The following is a 26,119-nucleotide window of genomic DNA, read 5'->3' as shown; positions in this document are numbered from 1 at the left end:
GAGGAAGGTGGTACTTTTCTAACAGGGCTATGATTCTGGTTGGCTGTAATTTTCATCTTGGGTTCTAGAAAGGCCTGGCTTCCACTCTGATTAAATTCACTTGAGCAGCTAATTGAATTCCTTTGAGTTTAGTCTGTCTTCGACAGAGGAACAGGAGGAGTTTGGCAACACATCCTACGACTTCTGAGAAAAAGGTTTCTAAGCTGAAATGTGCCGTAAAGGATAACAATTATAAAAAAAAATAAGTAATTACCATCTCTTGAACCTTCCAGACTAAAGTTTGTTTGTTTTGTTTTTTGCTTTTGTTTTTGTCTACCAAGTTGTAGGATTGAGTTGAGGTGACAAGTGCTATTGAAAATAGGACATATGCCGGGCATGGTAGCGCACACTTTTAATCCCAGGGCTCAGAAGGCAGAGGCAGGCAGATTGCTGTGAGTTGGAGGCCAGCCTGGTCTACAAAGTTACTCCAGGACAGCCAAAGCTACACAGGGAGGGGGGGAGAAAAAAAAGAAAATAGCACATAATAGGTGTGGTGCTTTGAATAAAATGGCCCCTATAGGTCCATAGGGAGTGGCACTATTAGGCCTTGTTGGAGAAAATGTAGCTTTGTTGGAGGAAATGTGTCATCGGAGGGTAGGCTTTGAGGTCTCAGAAGCTCAAGCCAGGCCCAGTGTCATTCTCTTCCTGCTGCCTGCAGATCCAGATGTAGAACTCTCAGCTCCGTCTCCAGCACCACGTCTGTCTGCGTGCCACCATGCTTCCCACCATGATGATAATGAACTAGACCTCTGAAACTGTAAGCCAGCCTCAACGAAATGTTCTCCTTTATAAGAGTTGCTGTGGTCATGGTGTCTCTTCACAACGGTAGAAACCCTAAGACAGTAGGAGTGAGGAACTGTTTCGGCAGTTAAGAGCACATACTGCTCTTCCAGAAGATTCCCAGCCCTCAGGTGGGTGGGTTCACAGTCATGTGATACTCCAGATGCCGGGGGATCTGCCTCCTCTGGCCTCTGTGGGCCCTGGTACTCAAGCACACATACCTACATAGAGACACACATCGGTTCACATAGTGAAAAAAGAAAGAAAGAAAATAGTGTGCAACGAATCCTTACACAGAATCCACAGAGCCCTCGGAAGAAAACAACTTATCAAATATATGCAGTGACCAGAGAACAGTGAACTGGGGACAGGAAAAAAAGATTTATCCACTTCCCATGTAACCACTGAAAAGTCCCGCTATTGTCTGGAGACAGAATTATGTCTTAGTCAGGGTTTCTATTGCTGTGATGAAACACCAAATACTGTCTATTGCTGAGAAGAGACACCATGACCAAGGCTATTCACAGAAGAGTTTATTGGGGCTTACAGTTTCAGAGGGTTTGAGTAGGCAGGCAGGCAGCAAGCAGGCAGGCAAGGGGCAGGCAGGCAGCAGGCAGGCAGGCAGCAGGCAGACAGGCAGCAAGCAGGCAGGCAGGGAGGTATAATGCTGGAGCAGCAGCTGAGAGCTTGCATCTTGGGACAGTAGGCATGAGGTGGGGGGGTGCAGGGGAGAGGGAGAGAGGGAGAGAGGGAGAGAGGGAGGGAGGGAGGGAGTGAGAGAGAGGGAGAGAGAGGGAGAGAGAGAGAGAGAGAGAGAGAGAGAGAGAGAGAGAGAGAGAGAGAGAGAGAGAGAGAGAGAGAGAGAGCGCGAGAGCGAGAGAGCGAGCGAGAGCGAGAGAGCGAGCGCAAGCCGCCTGAAAATGGTGTGGGCTTTTTGAAACCTCAGAGCCCATCCCCAGTGACACACCTCCTCTAACAAGACCACACCTCCCAATCCTTCTCTAGCAGTTTTACCAGCTGGGGACAAGTATTCAAGCCTATGAGCTTATGGGGTCCACTCCCCTTCAAACCACTACAGTGGCCAAGGCAACTTATCAAGGGAAGCATTTAGCATGACTCACGGTTCCTGCCGCCTGTTTCCATTATGGGGCGGGAGGAGGGTGGCATGAAGGTGTAGAGGCCGAAAACCCATGTGCGGAACTGCAAGCAGAAGGCAAACAACACGGTGGGGATGATATGAGTCTTCTGAAACCTGAAACACCTCCCACAAGGCCACACCTTTTAACTCTTCCTAAACAGTTCTACCAACGGGGGACCAAGTGTTCAAACATGAGCCTGTAGGGGGCGTTCTCATTCAAACTGCCATAGTTTACAAATACAGGAAATTAACATACATAAGTATTGGGTACTACATAGTGGTGTCAGTAAATAAGAACCATCATTTTAACCACTCACCTCACTTTGTTTTTCTGAAACAGGGTTTCTCCGCATAGCCTTGGCTGTCCTAGAACTCATTCTGTAGACCAGGTTGGCCTTGAACTCACAGACATCGGCCAGCCTCTACCTCTGGAGTGCTGGGATTAAAGGCATGCTCCACCATCGACCGGTCATCTTTAACACTTTTTAATACTCTTCAAATTAAATAGAAATTCCTTAGGTTAACACATTTTTCTTTTCTTTCTTTCCTCCTCCTCCTCCTCCTCCTTCTTCTTTGTTTTTCAAGACAGGATTTCTTTCTGTAGCACTGGCTGTCTTGGACTTGCTTTGTAGACCAGGCTGGCCTGGCACTCAAAATTAAAGTCATGCACCACCATACCTGATCTGACACCTTTGCATAAGTAGTAAATAATAGCTATTTTTCTTCCTTAGTGATATGCCTGCTTGAATCTTTTTTCTTATTATTGTAGTAGTTCTCTTTCCTTTCTTCCTTTCCTTTTTTTCTGTCTTGTTTTGAGACAGGGTTTCTCTATGTAACAGAGCCCTGGCTGTCCTGGACTCATCTTGTAGACCAGGCTGGCCTCGAACTCACAGAGATCCACCTGCCTCTGCTTTCTGAGTGCTGGAATTACAGGTGTGTGCCACCATGGCCAGCTGAAGTCTTATTAATTGTAATAGTTTGTTTATGAATTATTTTGTATTTGCTGTGTGCATACATACTATCCGTGAAAAGAATATCTTAAAATTACTTTATTTGTATTTATGTAATTGTGTGTGTGTGTGTGTGAGTCTATAGAGACCAGAAGAGTGTGAGGGATTCCCCCAGAGCAGGAGTTCTAGGAGGTTAAGAACTCCTAGAACTTGACGTGGGAGCTGGGAATCAAACTCCAGAATCCTGGTCTCAGCAAACTGAATTGCCAAGTCTGCAGTTACCAGAAAAGGATACTTTGTTTCTATTAATCTTTAGTACTTGTATTTTTTTTTATCCTACTGCACTGGACCTTCAGGAGCAACTATGTGTACGCTTGGACTCTCCAACACTAAGGACGCCCTCCAGCGTCAGCCAACAGCATCTGGAGGGCTAGTTTTCTGGTGGAAGGTCAGTAGTAGGACGCGGAGGCTTCAATTCTCCGCTAATGATGATTAGGATGCTGAGTCTTTAGTGGTAATGCAGCTGCCGCTCCTCTTGGTTGCAGAGCAACGGCGTCGCCCTGAGCCCCGCGGCTAAGAGCACGTGCGTCCTTTCCGCAAAGCGGGACTACATCCCCCACAATGCCGCTCGCAGAGGGCCCTGGCCTGGGAGTCGGGGGGAAGGGCGGCCAGGAGGCGGAGCGGAAACGGAGAGCATAGTCTCCGGGCGCCCAGCGTTGGCTGTCCTACCTCAAACCTGGCCCGGAGGCTGTCGCGGTGCCGCTGACACCCGCGAAGGGTTGTGGCTGCAGCTCCACCTCGCGAGCCCCGCGGTGGCGGCTCGCGTGATTGACGGAAAGCCGGCGGGCTAGGTAAAGTGGAGCGGATAAGGGAGGCGGGAGGCAGTGTCCTCGCGGCCCGGGCTTGGCTGCTTTGACAGCCTGTACCCCCGGGCCGGGCTCGGCTGCGCTCCGCGGGGATGGGCAGTCGCCGCGGCAGCTCACTTGCGCTCCGATCTTGACAGCTCAGTTCTCCCTTTAGGAGAAGGGACGAGAAATGCCCATTAAACATGCCAAACTCTTCTCCTGGGAGGCTGGTGGGGAAGAACTTCATCTGCTGTCTGGGGCGGGTGGTGGTGGTTGAGTGGCCAGGCAGCCTGCAGCCGGGATTCGAACCTCTGGTGTCTCGCTGCTTGCTGCTTCCATCACGCTAATCAAAGGCTCCAAGCCCGATTTCCTTCATCTGGCAGAAGGAGATCACACATAGTTTTAAGTTGTTAGATTTATGAATAATAAACTATTACACCATGCGCTCTTGATTTCATGAAAAGGTGTTTTGAATGTGATACGACGTGTTGTGGACGTGTGTGTGTGTGTGTGTTCTTTGTTTAATCATTAGCACCCTAGGCTGTGTGTTCACTTTATATTTTACTCACCTTACATGCAAAGAATTCCTTAAGATAGGCTGGCTTCTTAATTTCCGCCCTTTTAAGATGGCTGAGAATGTTCTAAGGAAATTGATGACTCTGCTTTCCTGTGGATCAGCTCGGGAGGAGATACTGTACAAGGACTCACCTCCCCCACCTCCCCAGCCTCCTCCTGTGGGAAACCCTTAAAAGGAGATTAAAGGCTTTGTCGGTCCTGCATGCAGGTCCTTTGCAGCTTTCCCCACGTCAACTTTCTGTACTGTTTTTCTCTGGCTCAGTCCTGGCTCCACTTAGGATTTCCTTTTTCTTCTTCTTTGAGACAGGGTTTCTTTTTTTCCCCCCGCTTTGACTGTCCTGGAATTAGCTCTGTAGACCAGGCTGGGCTCGAACTCAGAAATCCACCTTGCCCCTGCCTGCTGAGTGCTGGGACCCCCGGCATCCACTTAGGATTTTCTGTTTTCAAGTTGTAGTTTTTGTTACGGAGACACGTTGAACGAATGCAGTAAATCGGATCTGGGACGACTTCAGCGTGTTCTTGTTAGTCCCACTAATGTCAGTCGTTTTGTACTGCTCTCTCAATTTTATTGACATTGGTGATAGGTTTTTTTAAAGGACATTTATAAAAATCTTTATACCTTTTTAGTTGAATTTCCTTTTTACTTAAGATGTCTGCTCTGTGTGTAGTATTTTGAATTGAGCCACTATTGTGCAATATGGTGAAATGATTGAGTAAACTGACTGTGTGCTTGTTGGTAGTGGTGCAGCAGAGCTGCTGGGCCTGATGAATTGACTGTGTAGTGTCTTCAGGAAAAAGGAAGCAGCCTTCTAGTGATTGTTAGAAGGGTGACACGGTTAGTAACAGAACTATGGAAGAAGGGACATGCGTGTAACCATGTCTGATTAACCTTAAGGCGTGTGGCAGACACACTCATTTTGAAGAACGCGTTTTTACCGGCGTTACAGAGTGTGGTAGAGGAGAAAGTGGTGACCACAGAGAACGGAGATCTTGGTTCTTGTCCTGCTCGGCCACCGTCCTGCGACCTTAGATTGGCTTTCTCTGCAGTTTTCCTTTCCTTGTGTGAACCGGTTGATTTCAAGGACTTTTCTATCTCAAGACTTTCAACGCTAAGGATTTTCAAACATTCCTTTTAACCTAGGGCAAAAAGATATTTGTGCCCTTGTCCCCTGTCCTCCAGGATACAGTTTTCTCTGTCCACCCTGAAAAAAAAAAGGGGGGATTCTTAGGAGAGAGCTAGGAAGCTGCAGAAATCCGTCTGCACCAACCAGCACCCCGGCTCTCTCGGGCTGCGTGTTTCTGCCCTGGTGACTGCTCGCCCTTCCTTTTGCTGCTGGCCCTGGGGACCTTCTCTCCTGCTTACTCATAACTCCTGTTCTCACTTCTCTGGGCCATTTTCATTTTTGCTGTTCACGGATTCATCCACTTGTGCAGTGGTTTTTCCTCTCTGGCCTCTTTTTTTTGTAGAAGGCCCCTGGCAAGGGTGGCCCATGCTAGTTAGCTGTGGAAAGGGGGCGCAGGGCCATGTGATGCAAGTTATGATTGGCAAAGGCTGTGAGCTAGCTGGTCAGACTGTGCTGCACGTTATTTTAGATTACACTCTCGCTATAGCAGAGTGATTTAGGCCTTTCCTTTTGCTGTAGTGCTTCCTGTTTTTATCCTTGCCTTACTTTACACACACCACTCTTTGGATTTATTTATTTACGAGACATTATCTCACCGTGTAGCTCTGGCTGGGCTGGAACTCACTATGTAGACCAAGCTGGTCTCCAGCTCACAGGGATGCACCTGCTTCTGCCTCCCTCGTGCTGGAATTAAAGTTGTGCACCACCTGGCAAGAGTACTTTAGGCCACTTTATTCCCTCTTCTTTAAAAAGATCTATTTTTATATAATTTTTTTCCTGCTTCTGTCTGCTCCCTACCCAAAGACGCCATCTAAAAATGATAAGATGTCTGTGTGTCACCCTAGCAGGGACTCTTGGGTAGTCTTCTTCAAGGCAGTATGTTTTATTTCTTTATCTTTAGTTCTTGCCTGTGCGGATTGAGCCCAGTAGCTGCACAGCCCTAGGCCTAAGGCATCTTCAAGTTTAGACCTATTATAGAGTTGATAGCTGTCACCTATGTTAAGTCTTCTCCACCAGATATTTGCTCCAGGCAGTATTATGTTGAGAAAGTATTTTAGGAATGGACCTTTTCCCCAGAAATTCCATTCCAGGGCCAAGTCTGGGGTGTGTGTGTGTGTGTGTGTGTGTGTGTGTTTCTGCATCTTATCTTGGAGAGAGCTCTATGCTCCTGTGAGTGCTGGTGAGCATACCGTGCGTTTTTTATACTGTTCACAAGACGCCGTGGCTGTAAAGTCCTTGGGAGACTCACAGGCAGGGAGCCATTCTTACCTCAGGCTGAGTGAGGGCGGCCAGCTTGCCACTGCTGCTCTTAGATACTGTTCCGACAGCACTGAATCTAGGCAAAGTGGGGCTTCAACGAGAGACGTGAAGTTAGGGTTATTAGCCACCAGTTAATGTTTATGTTGCCCTTACAGTGGCCACGTGAAAAGAATTGGGAATGGTCACCACGGGCAGTGGAAATGCGCTGGTTTTAAAAAACAGCTTTCAAAACTGCAACTCAGCAAGAAACTTTTATCTGTAGATTTCATAGATTTATAACTCCATGCATGTCTGAACGTAAAAACAAATATACCATGAAAAGTTTGCAAAGTCTGTACTGTGCACATTTTTCTCTGATGATTTCTTTTCTTGTTCTTTTTTTTCTTCTTATTCAAAACATTGCTAATTGCAAATAACCTGCTTTGTCCTCTGCTTTTGACAGCAGTGGGGTCCTGAGTTTGGACGTCTAAGTCTTTCCATTTATATGATGTCGCTCGACGGCCCTCACTCCCTGTCCTTTCTTTCTTTTTTATAATTCTAGTTTCAGTATTTCCTGGGTCTTTGCCTTCCTTTTTTTCTAGTATTAAAGCTGGTATAACGTGTTGGTCTGTAGGTTTTGGGTGTTAGGGAGAAACCAGTAAAATGTTGCCTAACTGCTTGGCTGCTTGCATGGCGTGCTGTTTGGTGAGGGGTGTAAGGGAGCTTTGAACAGTACTTGCCTTTAAAGCAGAGGTTCTCAATCTGTGGGTCACAAGCCCCCCAGACATCTCATCTCAGATATTTATATTAAGATTCATAACAGTAGCAAAATTACAGTTATGAAGTAACAACAGAATAATTTTATGGCTCAGATCGCCACAAAATAAAGAACTGTATTAAAGGGTTACAGCATTAGGAAGGTTAAAAAGCAAGGCTTTAAACATTTTTTTTTTTAAAGCCTTGTATGGTGGCCCAACGCCTGTAATCCCAGCACTAGGGGAGGCAGAGACAGGGACATCTCTGTGAGTTCGAGGCCAGTCTGGTCTACAAAGCGACTCCAGGACAGCCAAGGCTACACAGAGAAACCCTGTCTCAAAAAACAAACAAAAAAGACAAGGTCTCACTGTATATCCCTGGCCGCCCTGGAACTCAGATCTTGTTTCTGCCTCTTGAGTACTGGATTATAGAGGCACCACTACACCCTGCTTCCTGTAAAGATTTTATAAATTGGAGTGGTTATGAAAGCCTCTAACAAATGGAGAAATTTAGAAAAACCAAAACACACACACACAAAAACAAAAAACCCCAAACCCCTGCAAGTAGTTGCTGTTTGACTTCTGTGCTCCATAGGGACTGTTTTCAGTTTGACACATTGTGCTTAAAATACTTAGTAACAGTTTTCTGCTAATGTTCTTGGAATTGCTACCTAGATTTTATTCTCCACCGGGCCTTCCTGTTAGGAAATACAAATTAAGAGCATGTTTTTGTGTTTGTGAAGCCCATTGGGTCAGATCATTATTGACCCTGAATGTTACCAGATAGCCCGAGGAACTCCTACAAGAAGGGAACACCAGGGCTTTCTTGGCTTGGGGTTTCCTGGTTTTTTTGTGAGAGGGAAATGTCTTATTTTCTATTAAAGGTAGACAGCTGGGGGGATGGTGAGGGGGGCGCCAAAATTCTGTAAATTTCCCACACTTCTAATCTCCCCCACCTTGTAAAATTTTAATGCAAATCTTCCTTTCCTCACATTTGTTTATACAAAGCCAGCCCCTCCCCAACCCCTCCGGAATTTGCTGGCCCGGGAGTGGCCGACTCCCTCCCTCCCTTTTCCCTTCATTTTCTATCCATGATTCTTTTAAAACTAGCCAATTGGGAAAGCCTGTGAGCTCAGATCCCAACCTGGAAAAGATGCAGGCACCTGTGTTAGAATAAAAACCTGACCCTGCTAGCCTGGTTTGGGGTCATGGTGTATAATCTTTGCAAGGAAGAATTGCTTCGCCATCCTGGTTTCTCTTTGTTCCTGGGTTTACTGGTGGGATATGGGTATGTTCTTGTTTCTCACATGTTAACTTTGGTTTCTCCAGACCAGGCCTTTCACACAAGAGCTTGTGAGTCCTCCTGCTTATTTGAGTTATTTTCCCTAAAGATTTAGTGGGTGTGCACGAGTCAGCGTGTGTGCCTGTGTGTACCATCCGCATCTGTCTGCCCTTGATCATGGTGGCCAGAAGAGGGCTTCAGGTTTCCTGTAGCTGGAATTCCAGGCAGTGGTGGATGCTAGGAACTGAACACCTGTCCTCTGAAAAAACAGCAAGCGCTTGTAACTGAGCCATCTTTCCAGCCAGGCTATCTGCTTGTATTGAGAGTAAGAAGAACTTTTCCCCTGGGTTCTGGTCAGAAACGAATGTTAACGGCTTCAGCTGGCAGGGAATTGGGACCAGGCTTTGTGCCTGGCAGATCAGTCACCACCTCCTCTGAGGGATTACCTTATTTAGACTTCCTCAGGCAGCGCTTGTTTCCTTTAATTCAGAGTAGTGCCTTATAGTATGAAATCTGTTTCTGGGTTGCTAATTAATTGTCCCACTAAGAACAATTAATCTTGCTTAGGCATTGTTAGGATTCTGCTTCAGTCTGCCTGGCCTGTGATGTCATTGCCTATCAGCCCTGGGGTTGGGGGGCAGGGGGCAGGGGGCAGGGGGCAGGGGGCGTGGCCCCGCCAGGGCTATATAAAAGGACAGTCCTACCTCACCTTTCTTCCTCTTCCTCTCCCTCTCTTCCTTTCTTCCTCCCTTTTCCTCTGTCTCTGTCTCTCTGGGGTACCCTTCCCCCTTTCCTTCTCTCCCCATGCTCATTTAATAAACCTCATATAATCTAATATCTGGCACCTGCTACCTTCATATCATTTTCTTATATTAAACATGAAAGGCATAGTCTTCAGGAAAACAGGAAGCCTACTTTCACCTTTCACATTGCCAGTGGTTAACAGATAAAGTGAATGAATGAAGGGATGAGTGGACAATCCAAGCTCATTCACACATTAACTGAAACTGCGTGAGCTAATGTAAGGACTTCTTTTTTTTTCACATATGCTTTTTCAACCCTGTGTGTATCAGATGTCTATTTACATTGCTGTCTCTCTTTCTTTCTTTCTTTCTTTCTTTTTTCTTTTTTTGGTTTTCAAGACAAGGTTTCTTTGTATAGCCCTGGCTGTCCTCGATCTGTAGACCAGGCTGACCTTCAATTCAGAGACATGCCTGCCTTTGCCTCGCTAATGCTGGAATTAAAGGCGTGTGGCACTACTGGTTTGCCTTGTTCTCTTGAGACAGGATTTTTCAGTTAACTAGAAGCCTGCTTTCTTTTGCCCATGCTGGGTGGCTAGCAAGCTCTTAGGATTGGCTTGTTACTGACCCCCGTCCTGTGCTGGGGCTACTTGTAAAGACATGCCTGGCATTTTTACACAGTAGGGATTTGAACTTGGGTCTCATGCTAGTTTACTGTGCCATTTCTCCAGCCCCTGTTGTTCTTGTGTGTGTCTGTCCGTGTGTGCGTGCGTGCGTGCGTGTGTGTGTGTGTGTGTGTGTGTGTGTGTGTGAGTGTGAAAAACCCACTTTAGAAATTAAGATATAAAATGAACTCTTTCTTTGTGTGTGTGTCTGTGTATTTACGTGTGTGCAGGTGCACGTATCTGTGGAGGCCAGAGGACAACCTTGGCTGCCATGCTTCAGGAGCCATCCATCTTGGTTTTGAGACAGGTTCTCTCACTAGTCTGCAGCTACAAGTATGCTCGCCTTGCTGGCCAGCAAGCATCTGCTTGACTTTGCCTCCTCAGCCCTGGGATTACAAACACACCACTGTCACGTCTAGCATTCCCCCAGGTATGTTCAGAACATTTGTTTATTTAAAGTGTAATTGTGTGTGTGTGTGTGTGTGTGTGTCTGTGTATGTGTGTCTTTTGGTAATTTCTGGGGCTCAAACTCAGGGCCTCATGTTTGCAAGGCAAGTGCTTTATTGGTTCTAATCTTTATTTTTAGATTATCCTTCTTATAGCAACTTTGTAATGTTTTGATTTATGTGAGTAACGTGTATTTGAAACATAATGAACCAATAATAAATTAATGAATAGTCCAATAAAAACTTGGCCAACGTCTGGATCATTGCTCTAATATCATTATGTTCTATTATATTTTTAAAGAGGAAAGGGACAAAGATTCATTTAGTGTCACAGTTCATTCAGTATTTGCAAATGCAACCTTATAAAAAAAACCTTACCAGGCTTTAAAATGTATTAGCAAAATACACACATTCACACACACATGCACATACATACACACACATATTTAAGTAGCTATGCCAAGAAATGAAAAATAAAAATAGTAGTTTTATTGTACAATAAAAATGAATAGAAAAAAAAATTGAAGTGGCCAAGTGGTTTTGTTTCTCAGTTATTTTGAGGAATTCTAAAGATAGGCTGGATTTCATTCCCTGTTGTATTAACATGGGGTGACTTATAATTACATGAGAAGCGTGAGGAGAGGCTTCAGGGATAGATAGCTCAGTGGTTAAGAGCACTTCCACTCTTGCCGAGGACCCATGTTTGGTTTTTCAGCACCTACGTGGTGACTCACCACCGTCTGTAACTGGAGCTCTAGGAGTCTGGCACGCTGTTCTGGCTTCTGTGGCTTCTACTCACACACGTGCACATGAACTCATGCAAGCACTCACACAGACACACAAAGAACAAATGCATTTCTATAAAAGGATGTATCTGTCTCTCTTGGAAGGAAAAGGTTAACTCTTGCAGGACCTGTAAAGGCTGCCTTTTGCTTTTCTGTCAGTTTCATTGGCGCCTTCAGTCTGTAAGGTGTCTCTCCTGTCAGAGCTTCGCTCCTGCAGCCTTCTGGGCAAGCGGAGTCTTGGAAGTGGAAGTAAGGCAGTAGTGTGGCGTATAGGAGCCTGGGCAGGGAGTAGGACCCGTATCAGAGCCACAAGTTTCTGCCACTAACTGCTGCCTCATTGTGGGGAAAACACTGTGTCTCTGCCCTTTTGTTTTTTCACTGAAGCATAAAGGGGTGGGGTTTCTCCTTGCTTCTCCTAATCCAGTGATAGATAATTGAATATACTTTAATTTTATCTCCAAATTTCCATTTTCCTTTCTACCCTCAAAAAACAAAAACAAAAACAGAAGGCAGGCAGAAGGAGACTTGGGATATGTTTATTTTTATTTTATTTTTTAAGATTTATTTCATTATATATAGTGTTCTGCCTGCATGTGTGCCTACCCTTCCAGAAGAGGGCACCAGATCTCATTATAGATGGTTATGAGCCACCATGTAATTGAACTCAGGACCTTTGGAAGAGCAGCCAGTGCTCTTAACCACTGAGTCATCTCTCCAGCCCAGACTTGGGGTATGTTTAAAGTGATGAAGCTTTGGTCCGTGACTGCTGGACGTTCACCAGGCTCTGTAAACCATGTGACAGAGTCCAAGGCAAGATGAGGACTGGGTAGACTCAAGGAGAAAAGGCTCTTAGACACGATTGGACAATATGACGCATAGGACTACTTGGTACAAAGTGATGTGCTGTGGGAGTCAGAGAGTCAAGCTGGCCTAGAGTGGAGGAATGCGCTTTGGAAATCCTGTGTTAGATGCAAACGTGGGTAGCATTTGAACACATACTTTGCCGTGTAGAGTGGCTCCTGCCTGTAGTCATCATTCCGGAGGGCCAAGGAGAGTGGTTGTGAGTCTGAGGCTAGCCCAGGCCACACAGTGTATAGGCCAGTTAGGCTGAATAGCGAGATTCTGTCTCAAAACAAAAGAAATGGTACCAAAATACATAGCCAGGTGTGGTGGTACATGACTTTAGCATTCAGGAGGCAGAGGCTGGTGAATCTCTGTGAGCCAGCCTACAGTGAGACTACATAGTGTAGCCTTATCTTAAAAACAAAACAAGGGGGCTGGAGAGATGGCTCAGAGGTTAAGGAGCACTAACTGCTCTTCCAAAGGTCCTGAGTTCAATTCCCAGCAACCACGTGGTGACTCACAGCTGCCTATAATGAAATGTGGTGCCCTCTTCTGGCCTGCAGGTGTATATGCAGGCAGGACATTGTATACATAATAAATAAATAAATCTTAAAAAACAAAACAAAACAAAACCATGCAAAACCCCTTAAAACCCATCCCCCAAACAAACCCACATTTGTGGAGGACTGTCTTGAGAGGATGTAACAACTGTCAATAAAGTGCTATTTAGCCAATCAGCTGGGCAGAAGGACAGGAAGTAGAAGGCGGGACTTCCTGGAGAGAGGGCAGAGCTGTAGTGGCAAGTGCTTCGGGTATGTGTATGTTATAAGGTTTAGAGTAGTTTGTTTATGTTTGTTTACTAGTAGATTTGTATCAGTTTGGATTCTGCCCAGTGTAGTGCTGGCAGCTTTAAAGTACGCTTCAGACTCTGTGTCATTTGTTAGCCATCTTAGGCAGAACCAATACAATTTACTGTAACACACATTCAAACAAAAACCATCCCCAAATACTTTATCTAGACTCCTTTGGAAGGACAGTGGGTGGTCTGATTGACATGTCTGCCCATAGCCTTGGGCACTGAATACTTGGTCCCCCACTTTGTGGTACTGTTTGGGGAGGCTTAGGAGGTGTGGTCTTGTTGGAGGAAGCATGCCAGTGGAGGTGGACCCTGAGAGGTTAAAGGCTCACGCCATGGCTAGTTTGTCTTTTCTGCCGAGCACCTGCCTACCTAGGTTGAAGCTGTGAGTCCTTGGCATCCTGCTCCCGCACGATGCCTGCTGCTTGCTGCCACATGTTCCTGCCATAACGGACTCGCAAACCTATGGAATCATAAACTTCTTCTATAAGTTCCCTTGGCCAGGGTGTTTTGTCACAGCTATAGGGAAGTAGTGACTACAGTGCGCTTGCATTTCTCTCAGCTAAGCTAGAAGCCAGCAGCCCCATCCATCCTCCAGCCTAGCGCCCCTTGGAACCGACTGAGGCTGCAGGTGTGCACAGGGTGCCTGACTTGTTCCATGGATGCTGGGATCTGAACTCCAGCCTCATAATTATTCACTAAGTGCTCTTAACCTCTGGACCATCTCTCAGCCCTCCCAGGTTTTGTTTTAAAAAGGCATTTGACTTCTTTGAGGAGGGTGGATTGAAGTGGGGTTGGAGAAGGATCCAGGAAACCGCTTGAGGAGCAGCTGCAGGCAGCAGCAGGTGGAGGTGGTCTTTCGGCTGCGCTCTGCTGACCTTCCTCAAGCCCGTACAGTTCTCCTCAGGCACCTCATTTCCAGTGTGGCTCCTCTCTCTGCTCCTTTTCCCTTGCGCCGTCCATGTCTTAGCTGCTTTTCAGTTGCTGTGACAAGGCTCCATGACTAAGGCAACTTATACAAGAAGGTGTTTAGCTGGACGTGGATGGCGCACGCCTTTAATCCCAGCGCCCTGGAGGCAGAGGCAGGAGGATCTCTGTGAGTTTGAGGCCAGCCTGGTCTACAAAGTGAGTCAGGACAGCCAGGGCTACACAGAGAAACCCTGACTCGAGAAAAGAAAAAAAAAAAAAAAAGAAAAAGAAAGAAAGAAAGAAAAGAAAAAAGGTGTTTAATTGCGCTTACTGTTTCAGAGGGTTGGGTTGATGATGGTGGAACAGAGGCGTGGGTAGTGGCAGGCATGGCAGGGAGCTTACATCTTGAGCCACAGGCAGGAGGCAGAGCCAGCACACTGGGAATGATGTGCATCTTACTGAAACCTCAAAGCCTGTGGGCTCCAATAAAGCCACACCTCCTAATCCTTCCCAAACAGGGAAGTGCTAAAGGGAGACCCGGCACTCAGACATAGGAGTCTATGAGCCGTTCTCATTCAATCGACCACATGCCAAGAAGATGGTTTTCCTTTTTTGTTTTCTGCAGTTGGGAACTTTCCTCTAGGAATGTGTTTTTTAAAAAAGTTATTTTAGATTAAAATAATGTTGATCATGATAGAGATGGTGGCAGTAATCTTATTTTACCTTAAAAATTCTGGGCATTACTTGGGGGTGTGGTTGCCTTTGCTTTCTAAAGTCATTAGTAGGTAATATAGTGGTTCAGAAATTAAGATTAAACAGTATTTTAGGAGCTGGGGCTGTATCAGAATAGTAGGACCAGTCCCCAGCACTTGAGGAGAAATAGTAATTTTAGTTTGCCATCCATGACTGTCATATGGTGGTGGCCCAGAAATCTCTAGTGACAATGATAGCCTGTCAGGTTTCTAGGTAGTGACTCTTATCTCACCTACGATGGCTTTACAAAATGCCAGGCCAGTGCTTGAAGCATAAATGAAAATGTGACTTTTGAAGTGCAGTTTCTGCTGTCATTTGAATCTTTGACCATTATATAGAAAAACATACTGAATCCTCCCCACCCCCCCTTTTTTTCCCCTCATTGAGGCTAATAATTATTTCTTCTGTTATCACTGAAAGTATTATGAGCAAAATTACCTTCATGCTTGTCTAGTAAAAATGGCGACTTGGCCACTCTGGCAGTGTAACTTGTATTTTAGTAAAGGTCTTTGGTATCTACCTCTCTCCTTTACCCAGGTTCCAGCAGCAGGGTTTTCTGACGTCACATTGAATGAACTGATTGATAACTCGGACTTTACACACCTCCCCTGCAGCTCTCGTTGCTGCTTTGATGAAGAGATCTGAGGTTCTTGGCGGTGCGCTTCTCTCTCTGTTGATGCAGCTTTTATTCTTCCTGCATTAGCCAGCACAGGAAATTATTAAGTCGCCGGTTTTCTTTAACCAGCGACTTCCCGAAGGTCAGACACAGAGACTATGGTTTATTTTCAAGCTGCAAGCACTATGCTGAGCTACTCTAATCCTAAAAGCCGTAAAACCCACATATAAGCCAATACCTTGCCAGTCTGATGACTCCTGGGGTGGATTCTCTTCCCTCAGTTTCCCCCCCTTCTCCTTTTCCTCCCCCCTTCCCCCCTCCCCCCCCCACTCAGCCATCCTCCTCCCTTCTTCCCCAGAAACTCCTCCCTTCCACTTCCTGTCCTTCTGCCCAGCTGATTGGCCAAACGCTCTTTATTGGCAACCGCTGCACCCACTCAAGGCATGCCGCCACACATCTCTTCCTTTGCTGTTCATTGAGCGCTAACCTAGACTTCTTTAGAACATACAGACATGGCAGCACACATCTGCAGTCCCAGTGCTTGGGAAGATTGAGGCAAGATGAGGCAGGCCAGCCTGAGGGTCATATTATAACCCCTTCTCAAGGTTCTGACGACCGGAAGTGCTGATGCTGGCTGCGAGCACAGCTCAGCTGTAGGGAGAATATCTGTCCACCATGTGGGAATGTTCACCAACACGTCATTAAAAAGCAAAAACAACAGCAAAGACGAGGCTCGGTTCCCATCCCGTTCTGACCTAATTGCTATAGGGTGTGACTTGGCACTGGGGTTATAAGGAATCTTGCCAGGTTATTTTATGCAAAATATTTCCTGATGCCTACCTTTAAAAACCTTAGTTACTTCCTCCTGTGTTGCTTGGAATGGCTAGTGGGATTCTAAGGCTAGTTCTGAGGTCTTGGGGTGATTCAGGGAAACCTCTTGGACTTTCTAGCCCTTTGTCGGGCATAAGGGGTGGCCCCCCCCATTGTCCACTCCTACTTTTCTCCTTGATGTCCTCTTGGAGTCCTGTAGTGTCGTTGAGTGGGGTCAGGTGCTCCCAGCCTCTCACAGCTCTGCTGTTCCCAGGATAAACCTTTCCTTTTCTTTTCACTTTACCTTTCTGGCGTTAGTGTCCTAGCCGTACAGAGGCGTGGGATTGCTGACCTGGCCTTACGTGTGTCGTGGTCTCTTAGTGCGTTCGCTCCGTCTGTTACACTTCCTTTGCCCTCCTTTATTTCTTTTATATTTTGAATTGTTCCTCTTTTATTTCTTTATTTTAAAGTTAACTAGCACCTATGAGAGAGAACGTGACACTTTTTGACACTGGCCTGTAGTGCTGATTTCCAGTTCTGTTCATTTTCCTGTAAGTGACGTAAGTTTGCTTTCCTTTATGGCTGAATACAGCCGCTGTTGTGTGTGTCTGACTGACACATTGGCAAACCCTTTTCGTAATAAACATCTTCTTATTACTGTGAGAAATCGTGTAACAAATACCACCCAATTGCATGGTTTATCATGGTTGTCAGTGTCCAAGCCCATGACTCCCTAAAGGGGGCGTGGTATTCTGTTGAAGACTGAGCATTGTCAGAGTAGAAAAAACAAAAACCAAAAACACAACAACAACAACAAAAACCCTCCTGATCAAGAAAATACACTCTGGCCTGGGCGGAGACCTAGTCCAGGTGGGCGTGGTCAGGGAACTACCCTAGGAAGACATGCTAAAGAGATAGGTTTCTAGTGTGACACTGTGCCTTTCCTGCCCAGAGCTCACCCCTATGGCTTACCAGACCACTGCCAAAAATACCTAGCTAGCTGCGTTCTCAGTTCTCCAGGGATGTCACTTTTGTGGCTTTGCGTCATGCCAACTTTTGAACTAACTGACCAATTCGGGAGAGTCCAGGTGCTCGTCTCACAAGGTGGTGGGACACAGTACAATCTGCAACTCGTACGTGAAGTCACAGACCAGCGAGTTTACACCGATGGCAGTATGCCAGGCGGTGGATCTGTGTGAGTTTGAGGCCAGCCTGATGTACATAGTGAGTCCCAGGCCATCCAGGATACATAGCAAAAGCTATGTTTTTTATTTTCAGCTTTTGTTATTTTAGATTTTTTAAGACAGGGTTTCTCTGTGTAACAGCCCTGACGGTCCTAGACTTACTTTGTAGATCAAGCTGGTCTTGAACTCACAGAAATCAAACCTGCCTCTGCTTCTCCAGTGTTGGGATTAAAGGCATGCACCACCACACCCAGGTCACCAGAGCTTGCCTTAAATAAAACAGAAAATTGAAAGCATCTCTGCTAGAAAGCAAATTTCTAGGTTGAACAACTGTAGTCTCTCTTGCGCCTAACTCAGTATGTGCTGAATTAAAGCTATTTAGTGCTCCGTAGGCTTGGGGTTGGTCTGTCTGTCTGTCTGTCTGTCTTGCTGTGTAACTAAAACTGACTTGACACTCCAGCAATCTAGGCTGGCCTGGAGCTTGGCACGTTCTGTCTTTTCTTCCCATGTGCTGGCATTGCCTGTGTATGCCACTACACCTGGCTTGTCACCTTTACAGGACTGTACTATGTTCCTCTTTGGTCCCAGTCTCAAAGTAGGTTAATTCAGTTTTGTTACTCCCTAGCAGATGCAGTTATTGGCATGTCTCTTTGCTCATACCGCAGAAACTAAAGCATTCCTAGAGACTATTTTTAGCAAGCTATGAGGTAGTCATGGGAAATGCTCTATAGATTTTTACTTCGATCATTATTTTTCCCTCTGGGTAATGAAAACAGAGCAGAGTTATTTCCCGATTTCACGGTTTTAACTTTTTGCTTGATTACGTTCCATTTTAGGTCGGATGCTTCATAGGGTCAATGCACCCTCGTCAGTGACAGCTGCTAGTGGCACACTCCAGCGTCAGCACCCCTTTTATCATGGGGACTCTTGCTAGGTAGGCATTTTGATTTTCTGTATTTGCTCTTCATCATTTCTAACTTCTATTTTGACATTCCTGGTTCTGTTTACTTTGTGTTTGTGTTGTTGGCCATGTTTGAGCAGACAGAACTTAGAAGTCTTGTATTGTCTATGAAACACATCAGTTGTGACAGATGAGAATTCATTCAAAGTTCTATGACCGTAGCGGCACATTTTTTTTTCCCGGATATTCTTAACACATTTATATTTATTTCTAGTTTAGCTTTGAAAATGTATGAGATGGAACTGGTAGGTGATCACGAGGCCTGGGGAAGAGAAAGTTGCTAGGGAAGGTGACACAGGAGCAGATCAGAACCCTGGAGTAGTCTTGTCTGTCCTGGTGCTGATGCGGGTGACACCGACCCCTCTGTTCCTCTTTTACAGATGTGTGAGGGCGCAGGCCGCCCTGCCGAGGGTGGACGGACGCCTCTAGACAGCGCTTCCTCTTCGCTCGCCAAAGCCTTCACTCTTCGGTGTCTCGTTTCCAGTTACTGCTTCTCTATCAAGCCCGTTTGCTTCATCAGAAATGTTCTTTACAATCTCAAGGAAAAATATGTCCCAGAAACTGAGTTTCCTGTTGCTGGTTTTCGGACTGATCTGGGGCCTGATGCTACTGCACTACACTTTCCAGCAGCCGCGGCATCAGAGCAGCGTCAAGCTCCGTGAGCAGATCCTAGATTTAAGCAAAAGATACGTGAAAGCCCTGGCGGAGGAGGGCAAGAGCGCGGCGGACGCGGACGGCGGCGCGTCCATGGCAGGCTACGGTAAGAACCAGCCCATGCCTGTGCAGATACAGTTTCGGGAGCTGAGCTCAGCATCCGTGCGTGCTCTACATAAACTGATTTTAAACAATAATACAGGTGTATATTTTCAAATCGAAAATAGAAATACAGTGCTCATGTATTCCTCACCCAGATTTAAGTCATTAATCGTTCTACTACGACAATTATATTTAAATACATTATAGAAATTGTGGCATTTTACTACTACATTCATCTTTTAAAAATATGAATGAATAAAGTATATTATGTGCATTTGAAAATGAGCATGCAACACAGTGTCATTGTTGCATATATGTTTGTATATATTTAAATTTTCTTGACTTTTTTTTTTCTCAATATAAAACATTAAATGGACAAAGTCTAGTAAGGCCCAAGAAACAGGATTTACTTCTAGTTCCGGCATTGCTCATTGCAAGTCTTCCTGTCATATCTTAGGTTCTTGTTTCAGGTTTTTTGTTTTTGTTTTTCTGTTTTGTTTTTTGAGACAGGAACTCTCTATGTAGCCTTGGCTATCCTGGAACTTACCCTGTAGACCAGGCTGGCCTCGAACTCATAGAGAATCACCTGCTTCTACCTCCCAAGTGATGGGATTAAAGGCGTGCGCCACCACCACCTGGCTATGTGTGCCCGCTTTTCTCTTTCTTCCAGATGAGAAGAGGAGCTGGGAATGGTGGGGCACCCCTTTAATCCCAGAACTCAGAGGCTGAGACAGGAAGAATCGGGAGTCTGAATGTTCTGTCAGCGCTGGGACTCGAACCCAGGCCTTCACATCATGATAGGCTAGTGCTCCTTCTTAGTTCGGGTTCCATTGCTGTGCAGAGACACCATGACCAAGGCAGCTCTTATGAAGGAAAACATTTCATTGGCTTACAGTTCAGAGGTTTTTACCTTGGCGGGATGGGTAGTGCCACGCAGGCAGACTTGGCACTGGAGAAGGAACTAAGAGTTCTACATCTGGGTCTGCAGGCAGCCGCAGGAGACTGAAGCGCACTGGCCAAACTTGAACTGAGAAGACCTCAAAGCCTCACCCCCAGTGAAACACTTCCTCCAACAAGGCCACACCCACTCCAGCGAGGCCACACCCACTCCAGCAAGGCCACACCTTCCAATAGTGCCACTCCCTACGGGTCAAGCATTTATTCATAAGGGTCTACTCCTATTCAAACCACCCCACATGCTAAACCGAGCCACAGCTCTAGCCTGTTGTAGTTAACTGACTATTTATTTTGAGGCAGAGTCCCTGGCTGGCCTTGAACTTCCGATCTTCCTTCTCCTATCCCCCTGGTACTGGATTACAGGCTAGTGCCACAACTCAGGGTTTATGTGCTGTCAGACTTGGGGTTTGTGCATACTAGGTGAGCACCTTATGACCTGAGCTATGTGCCCAACTCGGCTTCTTTGTTCTTGAGACAGGTTCTTGCTTTATAAATTAGGCTGACCTTGAACTCAGCATTTTCCTGCCTCCTGGGCGTACGGAGATTGGGCATCTGTAGTAAGTTTGTTGGTTCACAGTGACTGTTTTTTGTTCAAGTCACCTTTCTTCTTTCAGCAGAGCTATTTCTAGAACCTCTTGAGGAAAGGCCTCATTCACAACAGGGATCCTAACTGCCAGGAGTTCAAGAGAACAGTAGCTAGCTGTCATTCCCAGGTTGCTGCCGTTTCTTTTGCAGTATTTTATGAGCCTTGGAGGAGGAGATGTAGACGTTTATGGTTCCCACATTAAAAAGAAGAGGCCAGGCATGGTGGAGCACCCCTATAATCCCAGCATCAGGGAGCTGGAGACAAGAGGACCCATGGGACCTGGCCAGTCAGTCTAACTGGATTGGCAAGTTCTAGCTGGGGTCAGTGCGAGACTCTGCCTCAGAAATAAGTGAAGGCTGAGATGAAGTGAAGGCTGTTGAATTGCTCAGCCCTGAATGGGGCATCTATCTCTGTCCCCTCAACACGTCCTCACCCCCATCCCCTGTTTGGGCTTTGAGACAGGGTTTTGTTTTATAGATCAGTGTCTTAGGGTTTCTATTGCTGAAAAAAAAAACCATTGTGATCAAAAGCAAGTTGGGGAGGAAAGGGTTTGTTGGGGTTGTAGGTTGCCGTGAGTCACCTGGCTGAGTGCTGGGAGCCGAACCCAGATCCTCTGGAAGAGAAACCAGCTTTCTTAACTGCGGAGCCATGTCTTCAGCCCCCCTTGGTTTATCTTTGGGTCAGCTTTTTTTTTTTTGATTGTCCATCGTTTCCTACCACTTCTTTCTGAAAATGTAACATTTTACATAAAATCATGAAATTGCCACTTAATTATTTTTAAGTACGTACAAGTCCCTGGTTGTAATTATACTCATGGCGTTGTATGTATGGGATACTGTTCCGTTGTATGTATCGGATACTGTTCCGTTGCTGTAACAGGATGCTCTGACAGACAGTGACATGGGAGCCTTTGAGGGACGTTGGTCATGGAAGCCACCACAATGCGTAGTCCTCACACTCTTCCAATACTTACATCATTCCAACCTAGAAACGGTTGAGCAGCAAAATCTTTGATATCCTTGAATGGACCTGAACACATGTGAATTTTTATTTTTTGCCCATCCCTTGGTAACCTCTAATTTATTTTCTGTCTGTGTGAATTTGCCTGTTTTAGATATTTTATGAAAACAGGGTTTATAGTATTTGACTTTTTGTATATGGCTTATCTTACTTGGCATAATATGTCTAAGGTTACAATATATTTATATTGAGTTATGAATCAAAACACTTCTTTTCATGGCTGAATAATATTCTACCATGTGCATGAAACACATTTTGTTTCTCTGTTATCTACTGATAGATATTTGACTTGTTCCCATGTTTTGTCTCTTGTGAGTAAAGCTGCAATGAACATTGGTACTTAGTATTTCTTTGAGTCCTTTAATTCTTGAGATACATATTTTTTTTGGAAATTGCCAAACTCTTTCCACAGCTGTTATACCATTGTATTCCTGCTGGGAACGTATGGGTCTTCAGTCCTTCCTCATCTTGACAAATACCCCTGCTTTGCTTGTGGTTGTCTTGCGTTTCCCCAGTGGGTAGTGGTGTTGGGCACTTTCTTCTGTGCTTGTTGGCCATTCTCTTATCTTCTTTGGAGAAATGTCTGTTCAAGTCCTTGGTCTTTTTTGGGGGGAGGGGAGTGAGACAGGATTTGTCTGTGTAGCTTTGGCTTTCCTGGACTCGCTTTGTAGACCAGGCTGGCCTCGAACTCACAGCGATCCACCTGCCTCTGCCTCCTGAGTGCCGGGATTAAAGGTGTGCACCACCATCGCCCAGCTGTCCTTGGTCATTTTTTTAAAAAGATGTATTTATTTCATGTGCATGAGTGTTTCAGCTGCATGGTTCTCACCAAAGAACAATCGTTTTTGTTTAGGTTTTGTTTTGTTTTGTATTTGCTTTTTTCTAGCTGGGAAAAGTTTACTTAAGCCCCTCAACCTTCCACAGAGGCTAAGAAATAAAGTCTCTGTCATTTTTCTGGAAGAAATTCAAAGTAGAACTAGGTGGCACGCTACCGCCCTGGCCAGGTCTCCTGAGTGTGCAGTGTCAGCAGCAGTGTGCTTTGCCACACGGTCAGAGTTCATTGTAACAGTAGTAAATTGACAACTTTTGTTGGTTTCATTGACTGCAGTTTTCCAGATGGTTCCCGTTGTCCTGACAGTGAGGCCATGTGATCTTTTATTTCAATCTTAATAACAAATACCTCTCAGATCACATATTTCAGGGGAAAAGTGGTTTATTATTGTGTGCATATGTATGTTGTGTGCTTGTTTGTATCACTGTATTTGGGCATGTGTACACATGTGTGCATGTGTACAAGTATGCAAGTCAGAGATAGTGTTTAGGAGTCAGTTCTTTCCTAATGTGGACTCTGGGGATTGAACTCATGTTATCAGGCTTTTTTCTTTTCTTTTCTTTTCTTTTTTTTTTTTCGGGTTTCTTGAGACAGGGTTTCTCTGTGTAGCCTTGGCTGTCCTGGAGTCGCTTTGTAGACCAGGCTGGCCTTGAATTCACAGCCATCTGCCTGCTTCTGCCTCCCAAGTGCTGGAATTAAAGGTGTGTGCCACCACCGCCCGGCTAAAGATTTATTTAATTATTACTATGTATACAGTGTTCTGCCTGCATGAACACCTGCAGGCCAGAAGAGGGCATCAGTTCACATTGTAGATGGTTGTGAGCCACCATGTGGTTGCTGGGAATTGAACTTCCAACTGTGGTTTTTAAAGTAAGAGATAGTCTAAATGTCTTCCTTACAGAGGGACTGATGCTCTGAAGAGGACTTTTAAATCTGATGCGCTGCTCTGGAAAGTGGGGAGTTCCTGTGTGTGTGTGTGTGTGTGTGTGTGTGTGTGTGTGTGTGTGTGTGTTTTTATAACTCTTGCTTTGAGTGTGGTGCTACTGAAGAATGGGATTAGGCTTCCCCTGTCAGGGGTCCAAGTGTCTTCTCTGTAGCACATTTGCTTTTAGATGCCCTGATAAGTTATTTGCCTCTTTCCCTTAAACTGTAAAGGCATAATTATTAAGCGCACTGTTGCTATTCGATATGATTTATTTCGATCTCCTCCCCCCAGCGGATCTGAAGAGGACGATTGCAGTGCTCCTGGACGACATTTTGCAGCGCTTGGTGAAGCTGGAAAACAAGGTCGACTACATTGTTGTGAATGGCTCAGCAGCCAACACCACCAACGGCACCAGCGGGAATCTGGTGCCCGTAACCACCAACAAAAGGACGAGTGTGTCGGGCAGCGTCAGATAGCAGTGACGGCCACCACCGTGCGCGGCTACACCACTGTGGATGACATCCATCGCGGGACACCTCTCAAACCGCTGCCTAGCACAGGGTTATACTTGACAATAAGAGCTCTCCACATTTCCAAGGAGCTTGCTGGATTCATAGGACGCTAATTCTGTATATAAAAATCGCAGGCATTATTAGTTTGCTTTCACACAAAGCTCTTCAAAGCTGTTCTGTAGACTTAGCAGGACTTTGATAACAGGTGACTTGGTAAGCAGGGCGGCCATCTTTGCACAGCGATCAAAAAGGAGCAAAGCACTAGAAAGACGTGGAGTCCTTTAAATACTTATTTGAGTGTATAACATGTTTTTCAGAGACATGGACGGTAATGTTCCTAAATCATTGTGTCGTCTGTCCTCAGCGATGCCCCTGTGAGTAGAAAACATGCTTACTTCTAGGACTGTATTTTGTTACTCAGATCATGAGCAGGAGACAGGAAGCGTCCCATTGAGAAGCATGTTTTGAAGTAGACCCAAAGAATGTTTCCATTTGCACTACCCTTCAAAATAACTGAAGGTTAACTGTATATTTTTCAAAATAGCATTTGTAAGAATATAATTTTGAAATGGGTAGCAGCCACTGTCCAGAGCCTAACCATTGGGGACAATTTAATAGAAATGAGAGAAACCTCTAATCTCATACTGTAAAATTTCTTATATATATTCTGCAGACTAATACTTCTGCAGACATATTTTTATGATGAAATGAAAAATAAAATATGCGTGATTTTTCACAATCATGATTGTTGATTTGAAAGTAAATCCCAGTGTCATATGTCTATAGCCATGGATACTCAGCAGGCTGAGACAGGAGAATTGCGAGTTCAGCGTCAGCCTGGGCAACAGAGCAGACCCTATCTAAAACATGGGAAAAAGAAAATGTTTAGCCCGTTGACTGTTTCCACTATTAGGGAAGTCCTTCATTTCCATATTTTGGTAAATGTTGCTTTGGTTATATTAGTGGTGAGGGAAAGGCCCCGAGGACTCTAGCAGATGTATATTAGATAGTAAATGTATTTGTGCTGCATAGATAGAACTGCTTGGAAAATGTGACTGTTAGATGATGCTATGTAAGAGTGTCTTATGTTAGGAGATGGCAGGCTAGCTATTCATCTTATATAATGACCACTTTATAAAAATTAAGAACATTAAAATATAAATTATGAAGATTGAGTATCTTTTTAGGGAAACAGCTACTGTATACAGCACAAGAAATTTTAACTTGGATAATTCTAGTGTAAAACAAAACATGTCTTTATTTAAATATCCTTTGTAGCAAATCCAGTTGTTATGTAGTATTCTACATTTCATAGTATTTATTCTATATAATAACTGCAAATGCAGCCAGCCTCTAGATTTAGACTAAATTGAATTTAGTTTTCAGTATTGTTCATTATTATAATGGTACCACAAGCAGTAGCAGTGATTATAATGTTTTGTTAAAATAAGTATAAGAATATATTGTTCCAAGAAAGATAGCTTTTCTGAAGTCTCTTCCTTGTACCTTTATGTGAAGAAATGATGTCGCATTGCCAGGTAGATGCTGCAGCACCTGTTCAGGCTCTGACGAGTCCTGAGCATCTCTGATTGTCAGTGTTTTCAGGGATGAAATAAAATATATTGTTTGTATTCATAACTGTTACATGTGTTTTAAATAGCCGGGCGGTGGTGGTGCATGCCTTTAATTCCAGCACATGGGAGGCAGAGGCAGGCAGATTACTGTGAGTTCGAGGCCAGCCTGGTCTACAAAGTGAGTCCAGGACAGCCAAGGCTACACAGAGAAACCCTGTCTTGAAAAACAAAACAAAACAAAACCAAAAAAAAATTGTCACCATGCATTTAATAAGTGGTGAATGACTTGGTTTTCTTCTTACAGTGGAATCCCAGCCTTTACACTCTCGATGTAGCGCTCCACCACCAAGTGGGATTCACGGCCTTTAATGTTAGTGACTACAAATAATCTTAACACAAGTTTGGGTTTTATGTCAACTCCAAATAGCTTTTACCAAAAAATATAAAACAATAAGCAAACCTGACAGGCTGGGGATGTGCCTGGTTGGTAGCGTGATTGCCTAGTGCACTTGAGGCTCTTGGTTTCACCCCAGCACTGCGTAAACAGTGTAACCAGTGTGGTGGTGCGTGCCTGCAATTCCAGCCATAAATGAGTGAGTCCTAAGAACCTGTCATCATAGGGGATGGCAAGGGTTGTGTGTGTGTGTGTGTGTGTGTGTGT

General features: G+C 45.1%; 1 protein-coding gene across 3 annotated transcripts; it reads left to right on the top strand.

Annotated features, from left to right (window-relative positions):
- The first annotated feature begins 3,568 nt into the window (after positions 1-3,568).
- CCDC126 (coiled-coil domain containing 126) lies at positions 3,569-25,522 on the top strand. 3 transcript variants are annotated; one of them, XM_084785506.1, is made up of 5 exons: positions 3,569-3,758; positions 10,364-10,563; positions 18,172-18,269; positions 18,677-19,056; positions 23,664-25,522. In XM_084785506.1, exons 4-5 carry the CDS (start codon positions 18,819-18,821, stop codon positions 23,846-23,848), a joined length of 423 nt encoding a protein of 140 aa, XP_084641632.1. In that variant the 5' UTR covers positions 3,569-3,758; positions 10,364-10,563; positions 18,172-18,269; positions 18,677-18,818; the 3' UTR covers positions 23,849-25,522. The 3 variants fall into 3 exon arrangements, with proteins under 3 accessions (XP_084641632.1, XP_084641633.1, XP_084641634.1); XM_084785507.1 differs by lacking the exon at positions 10,364-10,563; XM_084785508.1 differs by lacking the exon at positions 18,172-18,269.
- The last annotated feature ends 597 nt before the right edge of the window (positions 25,523-26,119 follow it).

This window comes from Acomys minous (assembly GCF_964271855.1).
Source record: "Acomys minous genome assembly, chromosome: 6".
NCBI lineage: Eukaryota > Metazoa > Chordata > Mammalia > Rodentia > Muridae > Acomys > Acomys minous.
The sequence above is the reverse complement of the archived record's forward strand: the minus strand, read 5'-3'. Positions and strand labels throughout refer to the sequence as shown.

Bases quoted from the DNA above. Each gene is read 5' to 3' on its own strand.
- CCDC126 (XM_084785507.1), top strand. From the start codon at position 18,819: ATGTTCTTTACAATCTCAAGGAAAAATATGTCCCAGAAACTGAGTTTC. The intron at 19,057-23,663 runs GTAAGAACCAGC...TCCTCCCCCCAG, and splicing joins CGCGTCCATGGCAGGCTACG to CGGATCTGAAGAGGACGATT.